Raw genomic sequence first — 24,682 nt, 5'->3', positions numbered from 1 at the left:
CTATAAAGTCCATGACAAGAAAGCAAAGTTCAAAGGCATCTGGATCCTTGAGCTAACAGCTATATGTCATCCAGCCTCAGCTTCCACATGAAAGGGATGCCAGCTCTACAAATGGGCAGCCAGAGTCTGAAGAGGTAAACTGTCTCTGGCAGGAGGTCTGCAGCAGAGTGTAAACCTCTCATCTTCCAAGTACTGGGTTATTTCTCTTCTGCAAGATTCCTGAAATTCTGTTTCTGCAGGCTGCAAGACTTTCTAAAGATGCTACCAAGCATTTTCTAACACTCCTATTTCATACCTATTTAGCATACCACATTTAAGGTTTGTAGTCTTTCCATAGCTTTTGTTATTCCATTAATTTTCCTTTCTCTTTCTGTCATTTGAATACATGCCATCTTAATAAACAGGATATAACTTATTAGTATGCTGGTTTCAGCTGAAGGCTTTAAACAGGAAGAAAGGCAGCTCTTGGGGCAGATCCTTTAGTGGGAGTATGATTTTCCAAATGAAACACTGATCCTTCCTTCAAATACCAGAGCAGGTTGTGTTCTCCTCAGGCAAGGAGGATGGCTGTAGGTTAGAAGAACTCTTTGCCCACATTTGCTCAGCTGTTAAGATGGCATGCACTGTTTTGGTTATTTCTTTCTATTAACTGGAAAACAAGCCCTCCTCTCCGATATGTGTTTGCATGACATGCACTGAGAAGTTGCAGAAACTCTTTAAGCATGACAATCCTCAAGATATTTACCTTTCACAGCTTGATCAGAGACAGCTTGGAATGGTTCTGGTCAAGGTGATGTACTGGTACATATTGATATGCATGACACTGGGCTGAGAACATCTGAAAACTTCTGGAGTCAGGCTCTCCTGAAAATCCTGACCATTTTAAAGCATAATTTGTTCTCTTGGAAAGAGTAAAGCAAGTCTTTCAGTTTTTCATGGCTATCCTACATGACTTACTATTCCAAATCCATCAACCTGATACAGATGATAAGCAGCTCCTCTTGGAAGGACCACATAACCAACGTGGTCAGTGGCTGTCACATGTCCACACATAGACCCACAGTTACAGCACCTTATAATTTATCACTTGCATCACCCTTCCAAAACAAAAAGAGCTGATACACATTATCTTCTTAGCAAAGGGAATTTTCCTGAGAGACAACAAATGTCCTTGTCTCCAGTATTTGTTTTCATAAAGGCTTGGAAGTACTTGCAAGGAAAGCAGAGAGAAAAAAACCCACCATGGCAAAATATGAAAGTCTTTCTCTTCATGCTCTGCTACTTCAAAACAAATAGTGGAATTCTAATCAGCCTCCAAGGAACCAGCATAAAGTCCGAGGTCGTACAGGTTAAATATTCCAAGAGATAGTCTTATGACAGTTTGCTTGATGATTGAAGCCCTCATTAATGTGCCTCCCTCCTTCCTCGCAAATTTCATGCCCAAGGAACAGTATAAGCTCAGATCTTTCAGTGCACTTTTTCTAACAGCCATTTGCTTAGGGCAAGATGGTGGACCACATCATAGTGGCATCTCTCTGCCAGAAGCAGCATTGACAGTATCAACTCCTGTCCTCTCTCTGCTACCAGGTTGCTACTGGAGGCCTGGGGGACTATGACGATCCATCTTCAGGAGCTGCCCTATCTTCTCTTCCAACAGAGTCATGTCTCACAGCTTTCACATCCAACCCAATCGCCTACAAGAGGTTGGCAGTGCTGGGCTGAGCCACTGCCATCTTGTGTTTTGGTTTCAAAGCATCAATGGTGATCAGACACTTATTTCGAAGAAAGCTTATGCACTCATAGTTGCTGAAAGCTGTAAATAGCATCCATGCCTTCCACTCATAACATACCCTCTTACAGTCATTTAAACACATTCATGCACTACTGTATTTCAAAGCTTTGCTTCAAAACAGTTAAGTATCAGCAACACTGAGGTCTCAAACAGCAGAGCAGGCCCAATGGTCACCCAAAGGTCACTAAGAGCATCAGACATATACAGGCTTTGTATTTCATTAGTTTCCACCAGCTACTCCTTAGTGACCTGGAAAGCAGGCATTTACTGTAGTAACTGGTCAGTACAGCTCCTGAATGACACACTTTTTCATCTTGAGATTGTAGTTCTTTCTCATGAAGCTATCCTAGACCAACACAATCTTAACCATACAAAGTTATGGTCAGTAAAAACTCCTCAATTAGTAGTATAGTGTTATAATTATACAAGAGGGGTTTAAATCCTTCAGCCACCTTGCTGCACTTCATCATCCCTTACAGCAGCAAGCAATGCTTACGGTGGTGCAACATTCAGGAGATGCATGCCCAGTGCTGCCACAATACGATTGCAATGTCACCTGCCTACAAACAGACAGGCTACAGAAAGTAAGTGTATGGCACCCTCTAGGGAGTAGTACATGAAAGACAAATTCACCACCAGACTTGGCTCTCCTTGCCGGGCATGATGAGTAATGGAGATTAAATTACTGTATTTATAAAATCTTCTCTGAATTAAACAAAAAGAAAAAAATAAAAAGAATTGCATTATTCAAAGCCTTTAAAAACAAGACAGGTATTCTCCATCACAGCTGGGGAGGCTGCCCAAAGGAAGGGCTGCAGGATTAGGATGACTCTTTCTACCTAACCTTTTTGGAATATTGCATGGTTCAAATTGAATTACGGGTTACGCACAGGCTTACCTTTAGAAACAACAAGGTCCTCACCTGAAGGCTGCCTATGTGGTACAGTGCTACATGTGGCACAGAAGGATGGAGCAGGCTACGAGAACTTGTGTCTGCTCCAAGAGCAGCCTTGTGCAAACGACACGGCAGCACGCTACCCAAACCATGGGCTGCTCGACTGGGGACTCACGCTCCGAGCAGGGAGCATGGCAAGGGCTGCTGGGTGACCAGCACGCTCATGGCAGTTCATGCTGCACAACACACATACAACTCTGCTCTTTCTTGACTTTACCTGCTGAAAACAGAAACTATCATGTACAGATACGGGGAAAAAAAAATCAACCACAGAAACAGGCTCCCCATGAGGTCATGTGCTAATGCTGCCTTTCTCTTCTCAGTATTGCTTTTCTCTTTCATGTTGATGTCTACTGAAAAGTATTATACAGAAGTTGTGTGGAGTAATCTTAATTACCACCACAGTGCACGTGCCAAAAATACAGAGGTTTCCCCCTTTTAGACCCCACAGCAGCTTACTAACGGCATCAACATATTGCAGTCATTTAACAAATAGAAACTATGACAAAGTGATAAAAGACTGAAGTATCAATCTGGGCTAGAACCCACATCAATGGAGCTTTGACCCCTAAAGGAATTTCTCAGAATATTATCTTTATGCAAAATGTGAAATAAATTTGTAACTTGAATGCAAATAGTTGCCACATGCTTAATTCCAATTCAGGTGGAGCACTCTGCTGACTTTCAAGTAATTTCTCACTTTGACAGGTAGTTTTCTACAATTACAGCTCCTGTGAGATCCACTGAATTATTCTTGGGTCTTAGATTAAGTAAAATGGGAGAACTGTAGTCAATAGGTAATGATGCAAACCGCTTTCCTTCAATGCCCTTCAGTAGCTTCTGCATTGAGCACTGAATATTCTAAAGAGCAGCTAAGAGTGTTGTTGTGGCTTTCTTAAACTTGTAGCAAGAAAACAAAATATTTAACTTCATATCAGGAAAAATAAATACTTAACTTATAAAGTAAATATATGTTTGTATGTTTTTAGAGGAATTCTATTATCCCATAAAACTGGAGGAGAATCAGTTGGAGCTACCAAAGCTCACCCTTTCTCTGGTCTAGCATTAAATAAAAACATGTGTTAAGATGAACTTGGGGAAGAATTTTCACCAGAAGTTACAACTAACGCTGGGTTCATGCTTTTGAAATAAGTCACAGTAAAAAACAACAGGCACTAATCCATTGGTTCTCAAGAATTGGTAACAAGTTATCACCCTCTTTGAGAATGTCCAACATGCACAAAACACCTCAAATGCCATTATCAGCAGCTGGTCTTGCTTCCAGAAAACTTCCATTTCACTAACCTAATGGGAGAGGGTCTGAAAACCAAAACTAGCTTAGAGCAAAAAAAACCCCACACCAGAAACCCACCACACTAGCCTATTTTCACTCTTAACATATCTTTTGTTGTGTGACAGATTTTACAGCTGTAACAGGTTTGTTACGTTGTCAAGGTCCAAGATTTCCATGACGCGTAAAAACTCCAAAGACTACTGTCTAGATATTTCACAAATCAATTTTAAGGAATGAATTTTAAGGAACATCCAGCTACAGAGAAGGTCACTGTTCCCACACAAAAGGAAATCCATTCTCCATTAGCTGCCCTGGCTCCAGTCCTACCATTTAAAGAAATACTTGGAAGTGAGATGAGCAACTCCAGAGAGCACGTGGGTTTGGATGAGGTGCCATTTGCACAGCAACTTTCTGTGTTAAATGGCCTGAATATGGGTTGAATAGCACAGTGGTTTAAGGAACTATCTCTCCTTTAAAATATGATCAAAGGCCTATCAAAGCACTGAAAACACTCTCACATCAAAAAACATCACAAAACTTTGGAGAAGAGTCATAAAACCTGTATTGTGGATATCTCATCTTCAGGATGTGCAACCTAGTCTCTATTTCTTTAACAGTCACAGCTTGCCACAATCTAAAATTAGGACTTCTGTTCAAATACAGGCTAGAAATACAAAGCAAGAAGAAATACAGAGAAACCAGAGTTACTTTCAAAAAAAGGCCACCCAAATCTGGAGCAGAATTTTAGGACAGTGATATCTTGTTAGAAAATGCACTTCTTATTCCAATTTGCCTCCAGTCCAAGCTAATGACATCTTTTTACTTACAACCCAGCTAGGAACAGATAACAAAAAATATAACTGCTCCATAACCAGAGCTCTGTCAGCCTGTAGTTCTTTGAAAAGATATCTCTTTTTCAGCTCACAAGCGAGCTTGCAAGGGGAAGTATCTCTTGGCCTGCTCCTATCTACTCATACACTCCTTTCCTTTTCAAACAATTCACTGAAGTAGGAAAAAACACACATCTCTTAAAATTTAAAGTAGGCATTTAAATGAGATAAATGAATTCTTTCTTTTAATGTGTCTTCTATATTTAAACAAAGAAAAACATTAACTGTTTAGCATGAAGAAAAAATGGAATCAGATACTAAATGAATGGGTCAGGTTTCATACACAAATTCTAGCTGCTCACACAAGACAGGTACAAACACAGGCCTTATCAGATAAGCTAGAGAAGCAAGACTATGGATTGCAAATGCACAGAGGGTAGAAGTATTTAGAGAACTGGAGCATGGCACTCAATGGCAGCCTGCATGGCACCTGGCAAGGAACGACCACAAGCAAGACAGAGAGGACACATGACTTTGCTCTGCTCTGTGTCCTTCACTGAGATCCTGAAGTCCACACACACACAATTTCACCAGCTCTGCAGACCTGCACTCTCAGTCTCTGCCTGGGATTGCAATAACTTTTTTCCCAGCACATCACTGCATCTTATGCAGAGATAGTTAACTTTAACATCATGTCCACCTAGGTCACAGTTTTCCAGCACAGCCTCCCACTCTTTAGCATAGCAGCATTTAGAATAACAACCTGGGAGCAAAGCACATTTTGTTTTATTTCTCCACATTAAAAATGCAAAAAAATCAAACCCCACCATTTTTTTCTGCATATGAAGTCAGGCCAATGAGATTCAACTGGTTCGTCTCCTCCCTCTCAGTTTTGGTGTCCTTCCTATTCCTTCTTACTCTCTCTCTCTCAGAAGCCATATTGAAAGGATGAGAGTTGTATCCAACACCTTCTGTCTCTGAGTCAGATTCCACATGTGATAGAGATCAGCAGAATTTCCCACCTGACTCTGTGCATGCTCTTCACAGGAGGCTTTTCGATTTTCAAGCCCAAAAAACCCCTTTTAAACTCCCTTACATGAACTTTCTCCCTGTCCAAGTGAGACAGGAGTTTAACTGCCTAAAGCATTCCAGGTTAATTGAATAAAATTTTGATTCAAAGAATCAAATATCTTGAAGAGAAGAATTTTTTTTGCATGCTGGGAGTTCAGTAGATGAAAATAAAGAAGGAAGAGCTGGAAGCAGTGACCAGTGCCAAAATGATCACCAACTACTGATACGAACTTGGCATAAGCTGAGTTCAGTGTAGTCCTGGATATATAGGTGCTGCAGCATGTTCAAAGAAGGGCAAGGGTCTGAAGCACAAGTCTGATGAGAGGCAGCTGGGGATGTTTAGTATGGAGAAGAGGGCAGACATGATCACTCTCTACAACTACCTGAAAGGAGGTTGTGGCGATGTGTGGGTCAGTCTCTTCTCCCAAATAACAAGTGATAAGACAAGAGGAAATAGCCTCAAGTTGCACCAGGGGAGGTTTAGATTGGATAGTAGGAAAAGGGTTACTAAACATTGGAACAGGCTGCCCAGGGATGTGGTGGAGTCCCCATCCCCAGAGATATTTAAAAGATGTGTAGACGTGGCACATGGAGACATGGTTCAGTGGCAGGCTGGCAGTGCTGGGTTAATGGTTGGACTCGATGGATGATCTTAAAGGTCTTTTCCAACCTAAATTACTCTGTGACTCTACAATGCAAGGTATCTCCAAGCAAAGGAAGTACTTACACTGTCTTACTATCTAATGGTAATGACATGGATAACTCAGGTGACACTTCACTGAGAATGTGTGAACAGTTGTAGCCACCCTGAAAAGTGAAACAGTTGCAGAATAGATGTGATAGTGTGACCAGGGAATGAATGTGCTGATGAGAGTATCTGAGTTGATATGTTCAGTTCTCAGATACTCAATACAAGTCTATTGACACACTTGAGTCCTGCGGAAAGTCATCAAGATAGACTGAGGCTGGAGGCCACAGTGGATGAGGAAATGGTAAGAAAAATACTGTTGTTCACTCTTAAGAAATGAAAGCTGATGGGTAATCTTGCTGGTGTATACCCTACTTAGCAGTGGGGTACAGAGAAGACAGACTCTCCTTGGAGATACACTGACAAGTTGTTGTGATAAGACACAACAAACAGAACCTGTGAGAAGGGAAATTGTAGTTACATACAGTAAAACAGGTTTTTCACCATGAAGGGTGGTCAAACACTTGAATAGGGCACCATAGAGACTTTGGGATCTCCATTCTTGGAAAATCTCAACACTTGACCAGACAAAGGCCTAAGCAACCTTATTTAGTTGGACTTGCTGTGAGCAAAGAGCTGGACTTGACAACCTCCAGAAGTTTCTTCCAAACAAAGTTATTTCATGACTATGTAAGAACACTGTTTTTTCACCCTAGCAATCCAGAGCCTGAATTTGTGCCCCTTCCAGGAGAGTCCTAAACACAACCAAAGCATAAGAACTAATTAAGCCAAAGGCTACTAACACAAAGACAAAAACAAGAGGCTATACACTGGCCATTTTGGCCATACAATTTCACTTTGCAGAAGACTGTTTCTAATCTAACACAGAAATGAGCAAAAAAGGCTCTCACTCAGGCTGCTTTTGATTGTACTTCAGCTGTACAATTCTTGCTTATTATTTCAACGTAATTTCACTTTGAGGCAGGCTCCATGGAGTTCAGCCAGGAGAAAGGAACCAAAAGGGGTTGTGTAGCATCAGCTACTATCATATAGCAGAAGTTAACCTCTTGATTACAATGAGGGGTTTATTAACCCCAAATCTTTTTCCTTTCTTAGTAGATCTAGAACCTCAGGGAGGCTTGTATTCCCTCCTCCTTTTACACTAGCCAGAAAGTTCAAGCTGCATAATGGAGCAGTGGGACCACCCATATAACAGCATGCAAAAATCACAAGGTCCCTCAGACCAACAGTCCTCAGTGGGATTTCATACCTCTTTCAGAAAGACTATACCCAGAGCAACTTATACACAGCTCCTTTGCCATCCCTTATGGCCCACAAGAAAGTGTCTGAAAAAACACAGTTTTGCCCTTATCACCGTGGAAAGGAAAACACACCTCAAAAGGTAAAACAAAACAAGACCAAAAAAACCCTTCCTGCACATTTTTTGAAATTATCTTGCTTTGCTCAATATATCAAACTGAGTAACAACTACTTTAGCACCTAATGAGTGACACTGTGGTGTTCTGTCTCCTGGACAGCTTTTCTGTGCAACATGTGTTTTTCATTTCATGTCTCTTGTCAGGGTTTCACTCCCTTTCTTGTCCTTAAACTCCAGAAGAGATAAAAATTGTACAAACCCTAAAACTAGTGAACCTGTGTTGCTGCTGCCAATTAACATTCACATCCACAAGGCTCTTTAGTCAACTAAATACAAAATTAGGAAAATCAGGTCAACTGTAAGTTGTTTGGTCTACATTTGTTAAGCTGTAATACAGTCTCTAAAAACATATATCCTCTGGTTGATATGTCAGGCAAAAATCTTTAAAAGAATAATATTTTGATTAGTAACATGTGCATTTCAATAGATTAAAACTGAACTCCAAGGAGATTAAAATATGAGTAGAAATGATGAGCTAAATACACATATGCAAAGAGTTTTCATTCTCACTGACTGAAATGTCTGGTTACAAGTCATTTGTTTTTATTGTTGAAATTTTAATCATATCTGCTGCTGACTTTGTTATTAACTGATACTTATAAAGTGTATTTCAGAGCATTACTAAAAAAAAATATGATCTAGTAGATAAGTTGATGTCATTTTCTATTTCATGATAACACATCTTAAATGAATTTCCAAGGAATCCTATGAATTTTAGGTAGTGCCCAAACATTGACCTCTTCTCTATTTGGCCTTCCATGACTTCTCACTCCAGTAGGAAATAAAGAACAAAGCAGCCAGACAGAGCTTTTTGAGCTATCTATCTAGTTAAGCGTAACTATTTATGCTTAAAAATGTATTGATTTATTTCAGGGAAGCAATCTGTTCTCTAACCATGCTAAACATACAATTAGATTTTTAAATAGATGACCAGCTTCCTGGACCAACCACTCATTCAGCTACCAGTTGGGCAATCAATGAGCTTATGCTCTTAAGCAACTCCAGCTGAAGAAGTGCAAATGCATAAGTAAATAATTTAAATGTTACAGACTACACACTGGAGCTTTAACTCTAAAGACTTTTATAGTTGCTTTTTAAGCAAGTAAACACTCTGGTTGTCTACACTGCCAAAGCGTTCATTAGAACATGTGATATCCAAGTGAGCATATGATGATACTTACAGATTCCCTTTAACGATACTCCTTTTCACACCAAGGAAAAATATTCTCAACTTTCTCTTAAAATTTTGATAGAAAATAAGATACAGAGATAACAATTGTTCATTTCTGCTGAAATTTACTCCAAAATATAATCAGTGCTCTAGTTAGATCATTTATCACTTTACATGTAATGTTACAATGATTTAATGATAACACAGAGCTGTTGCCAACAGAAGAGCTCTCACCTTGCTGTCATTTATGCTTTTGTCAAGCAGCTAAGCAAATTAGGAACAGTTACATCTAAATAAAGGCATATACACACAATTAAACAGACACTGTCGGGCATAAGGACAGACTTGGTTACAATTACTCACTCTCAGTATCATTGTCTTTCGCTTGATGTAGTGATGCTAAATTCAACATGACTACTCTTCACAAAAGATCAGCTTGGTGATTTACTGAGGAGAGTACTGGGGCAGGTTGTTGGTGGTATACAGAAGCACTGGGAAATGGAAGCCACAGTATTACAAGTGAAACACCTAGAGAACATATCCTCCACCCAGCACAAGCTTATCAGCAGATCTCACCACCCTGTGAGCACCTTTTAGGCTTTCAAATCTCATCTATCAGCATCTGATTTGAAAAAAACATAAGCTTGAATGCCAGCCATAAAAGACTGCTGCACTCTGGTAGGAGGTACTGCCCTAAGTAGGTAAAGACATCCTGTTCAGCCAGCATTCACATGACTGTCAGCCAAGAGAAACAGGCACAGTGAAAGATTAAGGGAGGTTCACCTCTATCTTGGTCCTGCTGCTGATTGTGGATAGCACTTGCTTGGGGTTTAAGAGATGAAAAGACAATTAATCTCAAGAAAGTGATGAAGATGGATCCATCATCCTACTCCACATACAGATTTATCTAGTGATCCAGGATGTACATCAGCAAATGGCACTGCAATTATCTGACTTAGGAGTGCTGAAGAGTGCAGCACCTGCCCATGACACAACTTCTGGAGGCTCTAACCATATCCAGAAGAGCAAACCACAGCAGTATGAGCTCACACTTTAAAGGTAATTCTAATCCTGCTTTCTAACTAGGCTATGCAGCTAGAAATCTGAAGAAATTACACTGGAATCAAAAGAATTAATGGGCAAATCTGTACTTTTCAGCCAGTCTAAAGTAAAAAAAAGTCACTCAGTCTAGTGAAAAAGACATTGAAATTTGTCTGTTACTGACATTGTCCATCCCACTGTAGCAACAAGGGTGTAAGCCCCAGATGGGTTCATATTTATGAGAAATTTGAGAGTACATCAAACAGAACAGGAAATGGTGTTTCCTGCCAAACTGTCTAAAAGCAGTTGCACTGTTAGCACTTCACTAACTTTTGCTATTGTTATCTTACAGACAGATACAAAAACCCTAAAACACCTCCTGCATTAAGCCCATGATAACAGCAACAAGAAAGTATTGTTCCTCAGTGACTGGGCAATTTTCTTTTTTACTCCTAAGACAGAGAAAAGTATTTTAAAATTGACTTTATTAGCTAATGACAGCAGAATCTGTCTGGCATATGGGTTACAGGGAACACCTAGAACTCTGGCACAGGCAAAAAGAATCAGACCACTGCCACTCAGCCCTACCATTTTTGCCCTGTATATGTTAGCTACAATTAACTGAATGAAATGATATGCTCCCTATAACTTCTATTTATTTCTCTTCAAGAAAGGAAAAAAAATCTTCATAAACTGGAACATGCTAATGTACTAGGCTTTTGGTACTAAAGGCACTCATCTCAATGCTCATCCCCTTGAGGCATGGGTACATTAAATTGTTAAATCCAAACGTTACATTTAACTGGACTGACGCTCCAAAACATCACATCCACACATCCTCACCCCTCTCTCCCAAAGAGCACCAAAACACAAACAGGCAGATTTCTAGGCAGCTCCAGACATGGGTGACCCCAAAGGCTCACCCTTAACAACTGAAAGACAAGGAAAAAGACGATCTTCTAAATATTCCCATTCAGTATCACGTAAGTACTGTAGCATCACATGAAAATATATCTAGTTCCACTGATACAAGCCTCCAAGTAAATAGAGAGGGAGGAGGTGGGAGAGAGAGAAGAAAAAAAAACCAGGAAGGAAACACGTGAGAGGGAAGGTTCAGATTTCATTTCTTTAGTTTTAATTCCTGTAATTCTTGTATCTTAAACTATTAATAGCCACACAGATTCTTGTTTTTAAACTTTCATCCTTTTAACTGTCAGCAGTCCGTTGATGTGTCCTTTTTCAGTACCTGCAGCTGTTTTTCTCAGGACAAAATGGCAAGGTCCACTTTTGCTGCTGTTCCTTGACAGTGGTCTTCCTCTTATCACCACTCTTAAAGTAGATTGGCCCTCACCACCACACTGGTAACACAACTGAAGCTTACCAGATGCAATGTAAACTATACAAACTGATTAAGGAGGTCTAACATCACCCCAGTAGCACTCAGTCACATCAGTTAAAGCCATAGGTGAGCAGCCACATTAAGAAGTAACTCCTCCTTGCTGCAGCATACAGGTTTTATCCCTCAGCTTTTCAAGCTTCAATTATAAGCAATTTGCTGACTTCTATCTTTATCACACACATCCCTCCCCAAAATAAACTCACATTTTCAAATCTGAATCCTTAACAGATCCTTTAGAATTGAGAATCGGATCTTCTGAAAACCGCCCTCAAAAACAGTAGTACAAAACAGAAACGCAGAGATCTCAGGCACAGGGCCAAGTATATTGGCCCTTACAGCTTGTTCCAGTATATCTCAGTATCCATCAGCATGGAATTTAAGTGCCAAGTATGCCTGCTTAAAACCAAAAAACATGCATACCACATATCTCTTTCCTTGGAGTAATCAGCCCTGGCAGCTACCTATTTACTTAAGTCTATTTAAATAACGTATAAATCAATGAAAACATTCACACATCAAGGGATTGCATTGTCTTCCACACTGTCCTGAACAGGGAATCACTGACACACAAATTCTTCAAGGAAGCAGACGTAGCAGAAACATGGCTCTTTCAAGAAGAGTCACTACCTCTTACTTGAATTATATTTTATTTAACGAACGTTAATTAAAGTAGCAATTATCTAAACAAAACCATTTATTTCATATAAAAGTTTATACTAAAGATGGGAAAGAGGCATATTACCAAGGCCAAAGATTTTGCATTGACAGTATGTGGGTGAGAGGCATGGCTAGACAGAGCCCCACAGGATAGCTGCTCAGTGGAGAGAAGGACCAGAGCAATTACGAGTTTGAAGAACTGGCAAGGAGAATTCCTAGAAGAAGTGGGTTTTAACATGGTGTGGATGGCAAGCAGAGATAGGATGCCTGACAGACAACTGACATACTGTTCCCTGCAGACAGAGGGGCATTAATGGTGGCTCAGACACAAGTGGGAGAAAGACACAAAGAGCACCATGAACTGAGGAGTGGAAAGGGCGAGGGCAGCAAAGCAGGGCGTGGGTAGATAAGAGAATGAAGAAATAAGAGTAAGATAATGTTTAAGTGCCATGTACAGGCCATGCATAGTCAATTTGAAGGGTTTTCATTGCAAGACCAATTTGGAAAAAAAAAAGAGCTAAACCTCATAGAAACTCATATCAGTTATCATGGCCTCATGTACTGCTCCCTATCCTGCTTATTATAATACAAATAATTTAACTTCCACATGATGCCAGTCTGCAAACAGTTACTCCCTTACCCTTTCAGCAGAAAGGATACACAGAAAGCAAAAAGTGTTTTATTACCAACATCCACAGCAAGCTGGACCTATCATTTCTACATTAAAAAAAACCCCATCCCATCTTCTTCCATTTCCAAAATGAACAGACTTAAACCACTTTGACTTGCTGTGTTTTAGGAGCTCCAATTTTTTTTCCAAAGTTCACATGTGACCACTTGGGCAGATATTTGAAATGCAGAAAGAAGGAGCAAGATGTTTCTGAAAGACACCCAAAGGAAAGTGATCATCTGCCTGGACTGCAACTCTTCTGTGTGTATATTAGGGCTTTCCTAACATTGCCATTAAACCACAGGTTATTATTTCACCAGGAAAGAGGATAAGCTAAACTTCTGCTCATGAATCTCCAGAATTTCCACATAGTAAGTTCTCCCAAATAACCTCCAAAACAGTTCTCACCGATTCTAGGGAAGCTATGAGGATAAATTAATTCAGTACTGAAGAGACCAATATCATTCAATTCTACTTAATGTACTGTGACTTACGTTTCCCCTGGCATTTGCAATTTTAGCTGTTTAATGAATGGTGTCAGCAGCACAAAAGCACCACACAATCACACAGCTCAAAGAGAAAAGCCACCATTACATGTGTAAGAGGCAAGTGATGCTTAGAGTTGTGAGCTTTGAAAGAGGCAGATGCTTTTTAGTAGCTTGCTTTCAGAGGAGAGTTCTGTATGATATTTCACACTTCTGCACTGTTACTGTAATTGCTCTTTACCTGCTGCTGGAAGTCCACCTGCCACACATGAATGGAAGGAAGAAAAGTGTGCCTATATGCTGAAAATGGAGATATGACAGCTCAGCACGTATTTTAGTATGCATTGCAAATACGTGAATACAAAATATATGGATCATATGATATTCTGGAATAAATATCAAAGTCTCATTAATGGTTTCAATACTTACTCATCACTCCCTTTCTCTCTGCATGCAGAATCAGAGGTGCAACCCAGGACTTGTTTTCCTAAGGTCTCTTGCTGTCAATGCACAACTGCTCTGTACCACGCACTTTCCTGTGTTTTGTTCAGTGCAGCTTAAAAGTTCAAAGACATGAAATAGATCCATCCCAAGGATGACCAAGTTTTGTCCCTTGAACCACTTTTGAGCCTTGAGAACACTTCTGAGGCTCTTCTAACTAACAAAAGGAAAAAAAAAAATCCACAAGAAAACAGTAAAAAGGCTGGACACTTCTATCTTCAAAGAGAGACTGAGACTGCTACAAATATCACTAGTTAATTTATGGCCAGTGAAATGCAATAGAGGTATTCCTAACAAAAGACATCAAGCCTGGCATGTGCCATAGTACTTGCACAGCAATGGAGAAAGCTCTTTCATGGGACAATCTCCAAAGATTGTACAGTCCAACTAATAGCCCACTTCAGCCCATCACTTTCACTCTAAATGGGCTCAACAGGCTCTGAATATCTTCCCCAGCTCCTACATGGCATGCAAAGGAGTGCTGTATTTGCTTCCAGAGGAGAGAGAAGGGAGATATGGAGTTCTGGCATCCTTCCCTCAAACTGCACATACATTTTACACAACATCTGGACAAAAGAAGCCTTTCCTTTCTCTGTTCTGCTGCCTTTTTGGGTTGACTGTCCACTGAGGCTGCCAGAGCTTGCACAAGGCTAAAAGCACAAGAAAGCAGAGGGTGGAGTGAGAATAAGAAGGAAGCAGCAAGTGTCTCACAGCAGAAGAAAAGGATAGAAAAAATAGTTTCAGGGTTAGAAGCCGCTGACAGTCTTTTATATGCAACTATTGCCAAAAGACATAACTGTCCTCCTCCCGCCTTTCCTCATCTTCCTTCTGCCAGAATACTTGCTCAGTCCTGCATCATCTGCAGATCAGAGCACCCCAATGTGCTCTTTCCTCACCTGCAGCTGCAGCAGTACAAGCACAACCCACTGTGAGGAATCAGGATGAAGACATTTGCGTCTGCTCAGATACCCTGCAAGGGAGCAGAATGTCCCAAATTTCTTCTCCCACCCCACTCCCTGGCAAGTACTTGAACAAGTTGCAAAGCAGTATAAACATTCTACAAACACATTTGATACCAAATGATGCCATGGTAGATGCCAATGATGAAGTAAATGCAGTATTCCCCATGGACACTAACGTCTCAGGAACAGATATGCATTGTGCCTATATCAAAGCTGAGAGGAAGTAAGGGAAGGTTGCACTTAAAATAGACATGACACTTGTTTACAGTTTCAAACCATCCACACAGTGGACAGGTCTGAAAACCCAACATAAACTAGACATAAGAGGGAAGGGAGAGAGGATCTGGGGCAGAAAGGGAACAGCAGGACAACAGCTGATGGGCAGGAGGAAGGGGGACCAGAGCAACAAATAAGGAGGTATAAGAAAAACAGGGCTTGTGCCCAGCATCACAGGCACACAGTGACAACAGCCTATGTTCATCCCAACTAGGCTGTAATTCAGAGCTTTCAAGCGATAAACTTTCTACTGGTCCTGTTCTGCATTCATTCTAGTTACAGAGTAAATGCTCTGAGCAAATGGACTGAGAGAGAGAAAAGTGGAAGGAATTAATCATCACATCAAGAAATACAAAGAAATTGACAAAGGTGCCACACAAAAACTGACAGTACTCATCCACAGCTTTTAAAGAATTCCTCTAATTCATGCAAAATATGAAACTCTGGTTTGAATTTTAATCATTTTTTTGGAAGTCATAGGAATTTAGGTGGGGAGGGCAGGGGTTTGTAAACTTTACCTGTTTGTAAAGTTTACAAACCCCTGAAAATTTTCCCAGAGCCTGGCAAAAGCTCAAATCACGGAAGCTTCTCACACTCCAACCTCTCCCCCTCTCCCAAAATAAGAAAATCTGCTCTAGAACAGAGATCACTGAGGAACTTGCATCAAAACACAGACACATTTAACACAGTTGAAGTGTTCCAGGTATTTTTGGATAAAAGATGTTTATAGGTCTTGTTTCGACAGAGCTGTTGTGCCCCCCACATGATGAGCCTTTTACTTAGTCCTAGGAAAAGCAGAGGTATATGTGTAAGAAGACTCTTAGGAGTCCAGAATTTCATTCCTGTATACTTAGATGTACATTCCTCAAAATCAGCTGACTTACATCAGCTTACTGACAGTTGTAAAGCAGGTACATCTAACAGAAAACAGACATGGGAAAACAATGCATTTAAATTACACTAGTTTAAAAATTAAAAACCAGTATGGTTAACCAAAACCAAAGATAATAAACAAAGGCTTTATTTTTTATTTTTTGCTGTGCCAAACATATCTAGTCAGAGAACATTTCTGTACTGCTCTTGTTGATAAACAGTAACACTTGAAAAAGGAAGCTTTTTTCCTTCTCCCTCTCTCATATCCAACTCGATTGCATTCATTAAATTTCATTATATCTACATCATTTAATTTAGGTCAACATGTCAAAGTAACCTAGAATCATGTTTGCTTTAAGTCAGCCAACATTACTCTCAAAGCTGAGAAGCCCATTTCAGACGCAAAGAGAGAACTGCTTTGTACTTCCTCCACACAACATGAAACCAGAAGCAGACAACTACACTCAGAATTAACCAACCCACTACAGTGCTGACAGCTTACTAAATTTCTGTACAATGCATATGATATCAACTGCACAACATCAATAGTGGGAAGGAACTCTAGTAGTAAGTTAATTGATAATTAATAATGAACGGATTAGTAATTTAAAATGTAGTAGTGTATTTTTTCCCCATTTTTAAGGGTTTTTTTGCATGGGTTTTTGTTTGTTTAAGGGTTTTTTTGACTCTGCAGAAATAAAACCTTGTTTCACAAAGGCAGCAGAAGACTCCTGTTGGAGGAAGGCATCCACCTCCATTTCCCTCTATTTGCCCAGGATCTTAATAGCAGTATCTGCAGCTCACACTGCTGTCTGCACAGTGTGAACTCATGCGTGTCACAAATGTATGCAGACTCCCTCATCTGATGCATTTTTATACAAGCTTAACATACATCTACATTATGTCATCTCAAAACATTACACTGCATTCCAAAACACATAGCATTTGGGTTCCAGCTGAAAATTAGAGTTACAGTACTCAAGCAAAGAGGCTGAATGGTAATTCCCAGAGTGGGTAGAACCATCCCCAGTGCTCTACGGGAACATTCTCCCTGTATTTGTAAAGCACTCTGCAAAATTAAGAATGAAAGAGCCGAATATCAACCTCTTGTCTGTGTGTATGGGGTGGGCAGTTGGGGGGAAATGGTACTGGAGATGACAAGTAATTACTAAAAATATATTTAAGCATTGTATTTAGGTTGTAATTATGTATCATTTATGGGGAGGGGAAAAAAAATAAGAGACCATTGCATTGTCAGTGCAATCTCAAACACAAAGGAGAGGGATGGGGTAGGAAATAAAAAGAAGAAAAGAACTCGTGGAACGCTCCTCTAACACACATTACCATTTAGCACTAATGTGGCTTGGTGCCCTCTTATTACACTGCTATTTGAGCCTGTTTGCATTCTGCCCAGAAGAGAACAATGTGAGCAGAAGTCATTTACACCGAGCAAGCACACAAAAGGCAGGCAGCTCTTAGTTCTCTTACATTTTATGGGAGAGGGAAAAAATTGTCCATGTCAGCAATGACAATAGTGGGGCAAACTATGAATGGCCTTAATATCCAGGCAAATTATTCAGCTATAGGGGGCAGGACAGCCCATGATGGGGATGAACTTGGAGACAATTGTTCTAAGGTTCTTTGAACAAATTTAAGGCTCTTTGAACAATTCTAAGGCTCTCTATAAAACCATAGATTTATTGCATGATCCTGGGCAGTAAGCTCCCAGTGTTCCATTTTTCTTATCAGGAAAAACAGGGGTAAAGTTGGCATTTGCTAATATAAGAACATATAGTTTGTATAAAGCAGACTGCAAATATAATCTAGCTTCATTGTTGAGTTCTGTGAAATGCAGGCAATCCTAAACTGGAATCATTATACATACTGCAAGAAAGTCTTTGTTACTTGTGTAATATCACATCTGTGTCATGTCTTTTGACCTTGTGCTAGAAAAGTTACAAACATGTTTTGGCTTCTGGAAGTGACACACGCACTGCAGAACTGCCTGTTATGAACCACAACAACATTAAATCTTCTCTCTGTGCAACTATCCTTCTCCAAAGCCAATATAAGGCTAATTTTCCAGATTCTCCTCTTTTCTACTGCTGTTCTTTCTCTCCCTCCCCAGATCCCTTATTTAAACCTTGTAAGCAAGCAAAAAAAGTTAATGCAGCTTCTATAAACTGAGAACATTTTGAGTTACTCAAGCTGACTCACTTCCCATGAATTTAAAACAAAGCATTAGTCAAATGAGATTCAAGACAACAGTAAAAACTCTGCATTTAAATCCCAGTGTCTAGGTCTCCCTACCTACTAAATACCTGCCTGGGGTTGCATATTAAGGGCTTATTTGCGCCAGTTATTCACCAACCTGACGAATCTTTCTTGCAGCTCTCTTCGTTTCTTTCCTTCGTTTTACTGTCTTCTTCAGCCTCTCTTTCCCCACAAAGTCTTTTCTCTTTTCCCCCATTTTCTCCAATACTTTAAACTTCTTTCTAAACCATTTTCTTCCCTTCTCTGTCTCCACCTCTCTGAAGCGCTCTTCCCTTATCTCTTTTTCCTCATTTCTGCATGAATTTAATTCTCAGTGCCAGTCCCAGATAAGTTCCTAGTATTGCTCAGAAGAAGACTTTGGCCCTTTTGTCTGCCTGCAGAGGAGGAAGCCTAGCAGCTGGAGAATGTGCAAGCAGTACATTCTTGTCTGTGCCCTTTGCTTGGTTTGCCCTTACATCTGGGCTCCAGCAGCCAGCTGAAAACTATCAGATCCTTAAGGGTCAGGATCACACTACTGCAAGTGTCCTTTAGGTATCCCAACTTAAGAACAAAATTAGTCATCAGACACTTCCAAACAAATAAAAATGCCAATGAGACTATTTGCAAATAATGTGGGTCCTGCCTTGTGCAAAGGATGTTGCACAGGATACTAATTAAAGATAAAATTTGGAATATAGATCCATTAACAAGGTTCCCAGATAAAACACAAATATAAATAAGTTCAATACTTCAATATTGCACTGCATTCACAGATTGCTGACATCCTAAATATATCTAACAAGTTGTTCACTCTGAGCAAACTGTAACTGATCCCAAACCCAAAGGCTCACAAAAGCAGAACCACCAGCCCTAGACCACTGATAATATTCTCTTATGCATTTGCCATGAATAAACTCTCATAAACCATCAAAATGGGGTGAGGCATTCATTCTATGCATGCGTTTTTGTGATTATTTCACATGTTTAGACCTCAGAAGCAAAAATAAAACAAGAAAGAGACAATGCACTAAGAAGTCTGCAGGGAATAGACAGGTCTAGTAGCTGGCCTGTGAAGACTCTGCATAGACATGAACATACAACCACACAGGCTACTTTTATACAGCACCATGATATATCCACTGTCTGTATAAATGCCTTTGTTTCAGCCTGGACAAATGTAGATATCAACATATTCTCAGAAGAAAGAAGCCTTTTACAGTTCAGTTTGTGTCTTCAGAATAGCTCAGGTAACACTCACTGTATCTTTTCAACAGATTAAGTTTTCAGTGTCATTTTATTGATCGTCCTGATTCTCAATATGGAAGTCCAATTCAAGCATGGCCATGCCATGAGAGAAGGACATATAGCATGACTCTACAATATAAGCAGAGTCAAAGCTCTGTTATTATGACCCAGGGCTGTAAACAATATACATTACTTTTCTTGAGAAACTACAACATGCCACTAGGACCACAAAAAAACCAAACCCCTACCAGCAGTTCATTGCCTACCTCAAACTAGAAATACACAATATAAATAGAGACTTAATTACTTGTAAAGAACATACCACATAAAATATACACTGGAAACAAATGAAATCTATTCTTTCAGGGAGGAATAACAGCTGCCCCAGGTAAAATAACACAAGAAACTCATTTTGTCAGGAAGAGAGTGCCATGTAATCCAGCCTTTCACTCGAGAGAGACAGACAGTATGAGGTTCATTGGACACCACAACTCTCTGTGCTTGGCTGCAGTGTGATGGAAAGAAACCTCTGCCAAAAAAAAGACACATGGAGCCCAATTCCAAACTGCTATTAACTTGTTTAAGTACTGAAGAGAGATGAAGAGCAAGACCTCCCGCAGCTCTTTTATAAAAAAAGTATCACAATACTTTATGTAAAGGATGAGTACTGCAGCCAGCAGTACTTAGCAAAATTAATTGAGATCTGGAAATAATAGTGTAACATGAAGTTTAGCATTAGCTAAGCAGTTAGCAAGTACTGACTAGCCTGTCCCTATTTTAAAAACTTCCAGTGAAACATTGTTGCAGCTACAGACACAAACAAAGCAACAGACATTAATTTCCATTTCTTGTGCAAAGCTATTCAGCTTTTCTGGGCAGGGAGAGTGAGTGTTCCTAAAGCAACTTTTAAACAAGTCTTTTCTATTGGAAGAGGCAAAGAATTTCACAACAAAGATGCTGATCTATTTCACTGACCAATCTGGTCAATTGCCTTTTCTACATGAAAGCTCAACTAAGCACTTAAGGAAACAACCTGAAGTACTGCTATACATCATTGACACCTGACAACAGCACTCCCTCCACCTGCGGAAGAGCTGGGTAATTAATGTAGAATGTGTTACCTGTGCTGAAACATTGCAGCTACTACCTCCTCCCAACACCATGTATTCCTCCCTCAACCCTCCTTTCCACTTTCTTACTTTCCAAGGTACAACAGAAGTTCATCTCATACAATACTACACCAAATGATAAACATCCTTAGTTCTGCCACGCCCTTTCCCCTGGTTACACTGACACATTTATTTCTATGAACAATTTCTGTGCTGTTAGCAAATGTTTTTCCTGTATTAAATTATAAGCAAAAAGAAAGATAAAGTACACAAAAGAAAAAATAATGTATTTGAAGACAGAAAAGAGCCTCCACTTTCCTCTAAGACAGTCAAACAGGCATTTGATCCTTCAGCTCTTACCAAATTGCTAAGACAGGAACGACCCCTACTTGCAGGTGCTGTTACAAATCCTGCTGACAGAGGCCCAGCTGCAATTCAATACAGGACATGCGCAAAAGCAGTACCAGAAAGCTTAATTCATTACACTTTACATCTTCCCTACTTTGTATCAGCCAGTTATTTGCAGACTCTCGACAGCAGCTGTGCCAACGTCCAGGACACTCAAACATGTGAGGTTTGGCATAGCTGGAAAATAAGGTGCTGATACCTCCAGAGCAAGATGTGATGAGAACCAATGCACCTCACTGAACATACGAGATTTTTCTCTGCAAGAACGTTCATTTCTGGTACAAAAGAGTCAGTACAAGTTTAGCCAGAAATATCAGGTCCCATGGGACTTTTCTTAACACAACAGCCTTACCACAATGGCTGTGCCACTCCAGCATCTCCTGTGCTAAGCACGCAGGCCAGAGGAGCTTCCCTGGCAAACTGACCTGGCAGCACTAGCACTCTGTGGTAGGCAACGGTCACTGTCCAGCACAGAGCATCAAAGCTCCACGAAGCAGCCTCAAACCTGGCTACACAAAACCAGCTACACCACTGACGGCTGCTGAGGGATCTTCTGCCTGGTAGTCAAGATACAATGGTTAATTCTGCTCATTCTTAGTTGATGGAGCTAGAAAAGATTTAAGCCTGAACATGACAGCTTTGCACCCCAGCACGAGTCCTTGGCATAAGGTATTGTAGAAAAATTTGCCTTTCACAGACAACATTACTGGCAATCCAAAAAAGTATGCTAACAAGATAGTAACTTCATTAAGTTTTCCAGAGCCACACATATTCAACACAGCAAGCAATCCAGGCTTCAGAACCATTGTGCCTCCTGGTGAATAAAATGGAACATCTGGAAGTCCCTAAGTACTCCCACTGAGCAGTATAACTAAAACCAGAATTTGGCCTGACTTCTTCAAATCTGAACTTCGGTATCTTGAAAAGGCCATCTTTGCAGATCTGACTGCATTTGCCTCAGATATGGAACCAGAAGCCCTGATGAAATCCAGCACCAGTATGTTTCGTCAGTCAACAGGAAGTCAGACTCACAGCAGTGGTAGGCTATTTTTGCTGCCCCACAGCTGAAGCCTTGATGTTTTCAAGATAGATTGAATACAACTCAAATGCATGAACAGTAATTAAACACCGTATTCCTAACTTTGTGGTATAAGATCTGTTAGTAACACCATGAAAACCCACTCTCCTCAAGGGTGCCAGACCATCAAATTCAGATTTACTTCATCAGCCTCATTCTCGCATTCCTGCAGCAGAGACATAGCAGAGTAAAAAAATATCTCTACTAGAACTTAGAGTACTTTGATATGTATTTAGACAATACAATAATTTAGGTGGTATATGGATTTATAAACACTCTCTTAGGGGACAACTATACAACACAGTATCTAGGCAGAGCCTAAACCAGCTGTGATGGTTCCTAGAAGCCTTTCATCAAAACTTTATCAGCATAGCATAGCCTGTTTGACAAGGAGACAAATTCTGACCTCTATGTGCCCAGAGGGCAGGCCTCTGCAACTCAGAGTGGCAGTGCAGAGCTGTAGAGACACTTGAGGGTTTGATAAGGGCCGATTGCACTTACAGCCTTTGTGGGAAATCACGAGAGACAAGGAAGCTTTCACATGTCAGAGGCTTGGAAATGCTTTATGAAGACCTTCAGAGCTGACTCCAAATCTATTAAGGTAAAGGGAACAACTCCTGTTTGATGTACAGATAGCTAGGAAGCATGGAGTGGCTGCTGCCTGCAAGCAGAGGGGCTGTTTCAGCACTGCTCTCCATTTCTAACAGGCAAGAGCCCCCAGAAGATGGAAGTGGCCTATTGATTTTAGAAACATAGCTTCAGGAACACAGCTTCAGGACTATTTCTTGTTTTATGCAGAGAAAGTGCACTGCATTTAGATGCTGGCATGAGGTAAAGTTTGATGAGTGATGAAATTTCACTTAGTACTTTCTCTTTTTCAGCTTTTTAGTCTACTTCACAAACTGTGTTGCCTGAAAAACCAGAAAAGGATACTATTTATCTGAATAACATGATTCACATCAATGACATCCTTAATCATCTAAGGAGTCATCTATCTCTCATAACACATAGTTTTAAGTCCAAAGGGATCTTAATACAAAGATGGCTAACAAATGACTCATAAATGGCTAGTGATAGGAAAAGGAGCGCAGACATTTGTCTGAATCCCTAACAATTTTCAGTCTGTGACTGTTACCTAAGGTCTCACATACAACCACATAAACATATGAGAAAATACTGGTAAAGTACCATGGTAAGTTTACAGCCCTTTTGTGCAACTCCACTGAGACACATGCAGATTGAAGCCTCGTACAACACATTTCACAAGCAAATGCTACTGGAAAGACCAGAGGCTGTACTTCTCCAGCACTTTAGGCCCCCTTCCATGGGGTTTCCAGTGGAAATCACCAAGAGCGCACAGGCATCTCAGCGGGGACAGCTAAACACTAGCATAAAGGCTGTGAAGTACCTAAACCACACTGAGGGCTGCTTGGAAAGCCGGGGCGTCCAGGTTCAGCCCCCCCTCCCCGAGCTCGCCGGGCTCGCTCTTGCACCGACAGCGAGGGCTTCGCGTTTCACTCCATCTGCCCGCGCAAAGCTCATTCAGAAAAGCAAACTGGTGCAGTTCTGGAGAGGAAGGCAGCCAGCTCCCTCCCGTCCCGAGAGGGACACCAGTAGCCGCCTGTAGCACTGAATGGAGAAGGAGCGGCAGTACCAGCAGCGACCGGCGACTCTCTCGAAGGCTGCTCCGCGCGGGCCAGAGCTCCCCGGGCGCTGTCTACCCGGGGGCTGCCGGTTAGTTAGCGCGCCTCGCACCTGGGTCGCCGCTGGCCCCGCTCCGCTCGCCCCGCTCCGCTCGCCGCGCCGCACTCACCCGCTGCTGTAGCCGCCCGCTGGCGGCGGTGGCCGCGCTGTGCCGCAGCTCCGCCGCCTGCCCGGGCCGCAGAAGGCTCCGCGTGAAGCGCCGCGTCCGCTCGCCGGCCATGGGCGCCGGCAGCCCCGCGCTCCGGCCGCCGCACCGCGCCCGGGTCCCGGCTCCGGCGCTGTCAGGAAGCGGAACTGGGGGTTTCCCTCCCGCTCCCCCCGCGCGGGGGAGGTGTGCGGGGCGGGGGCCGCCCGCCGCCGGCGAGATCGTACCCTCTCCCCGGTGGAGCGTCGCGCCCCCGCCGCCTTCCTTGGCCATGAGCGACCGAGCACCGGCCCCTAGACGGCCTCGCGGGGATGGCCCCGCTCCCACCGCGGCGGCTCCGAGGCGGCTGCGCGCCGAAGGGGCGATGGAGAGAGCGTCCCGGAGGGGCCGGAGTACCGGGATGCAAGAGGGAGCCCGAGTGGGGCCCGTACACGCACCACTCTTCACGCTCACCCAAGGATGCGCGCCCGGGAAGGCTGCTGCGCTGGGCTCGGCAGAACTACTCTTCGGGTTAGCCACACGCTAGGGTGGGAACGTCGTCTCCCCGGACGAACGCAGAGCCTGGCCACCAGGTTTCATGAGAAGTCAACTCTCTGGTCAGCCCTACCTCCCTCAGAGCTGTCGGGAAGTTTGCCAA

The 24,682-nt window shown here is 41.7% G+C and overlaps 1 protein-coding gene across 2 annotated transcripts in view; it reads right to left on the bottom strand.

The window, feature by feature from the left end:
• The window catches only part of DOCK10 (dedicator of cytokinesis 10), a 156,687-nt gene extending 132,567 nt beyond the window's left edge, over positions 1-24,120 (bottom strand). The window contains exon 1 of one of the 2 annotated variants that reach the window (XM_062005368.1): positions 24,010-24,120. In XM_062005368.1, the coding sequence (XP_061861352.1) occupies positions 24,010-24,120 (111 nt within the window). Of the gene's footprint in view, positions 1-18,474; positions 18,616-24,009 lie in introns of those variants that run through there. The other variant, XM_062005369.1, reaches the window with a different exon arrangement.
• Positions 24,121-24,682: the final 562 nt, after the last annotated feature.

This window comes from Colius striatus, chromosome 12 (assembly GCF_028858725.1).
Source record: "Colius striatus isolate bColStr4 chromosome 12, bColStr4.1.hap1, whole genome shotgun sequence".
NCBI classification, from domain to species: Eukaryota; Metazoa; Chordata; class Aves; order Coliiformes; family Coliidae; genus Colius; species Colius striatus.
This window is presented reverse-complemented; position numbering and strand designations above follow the sequence as displayed.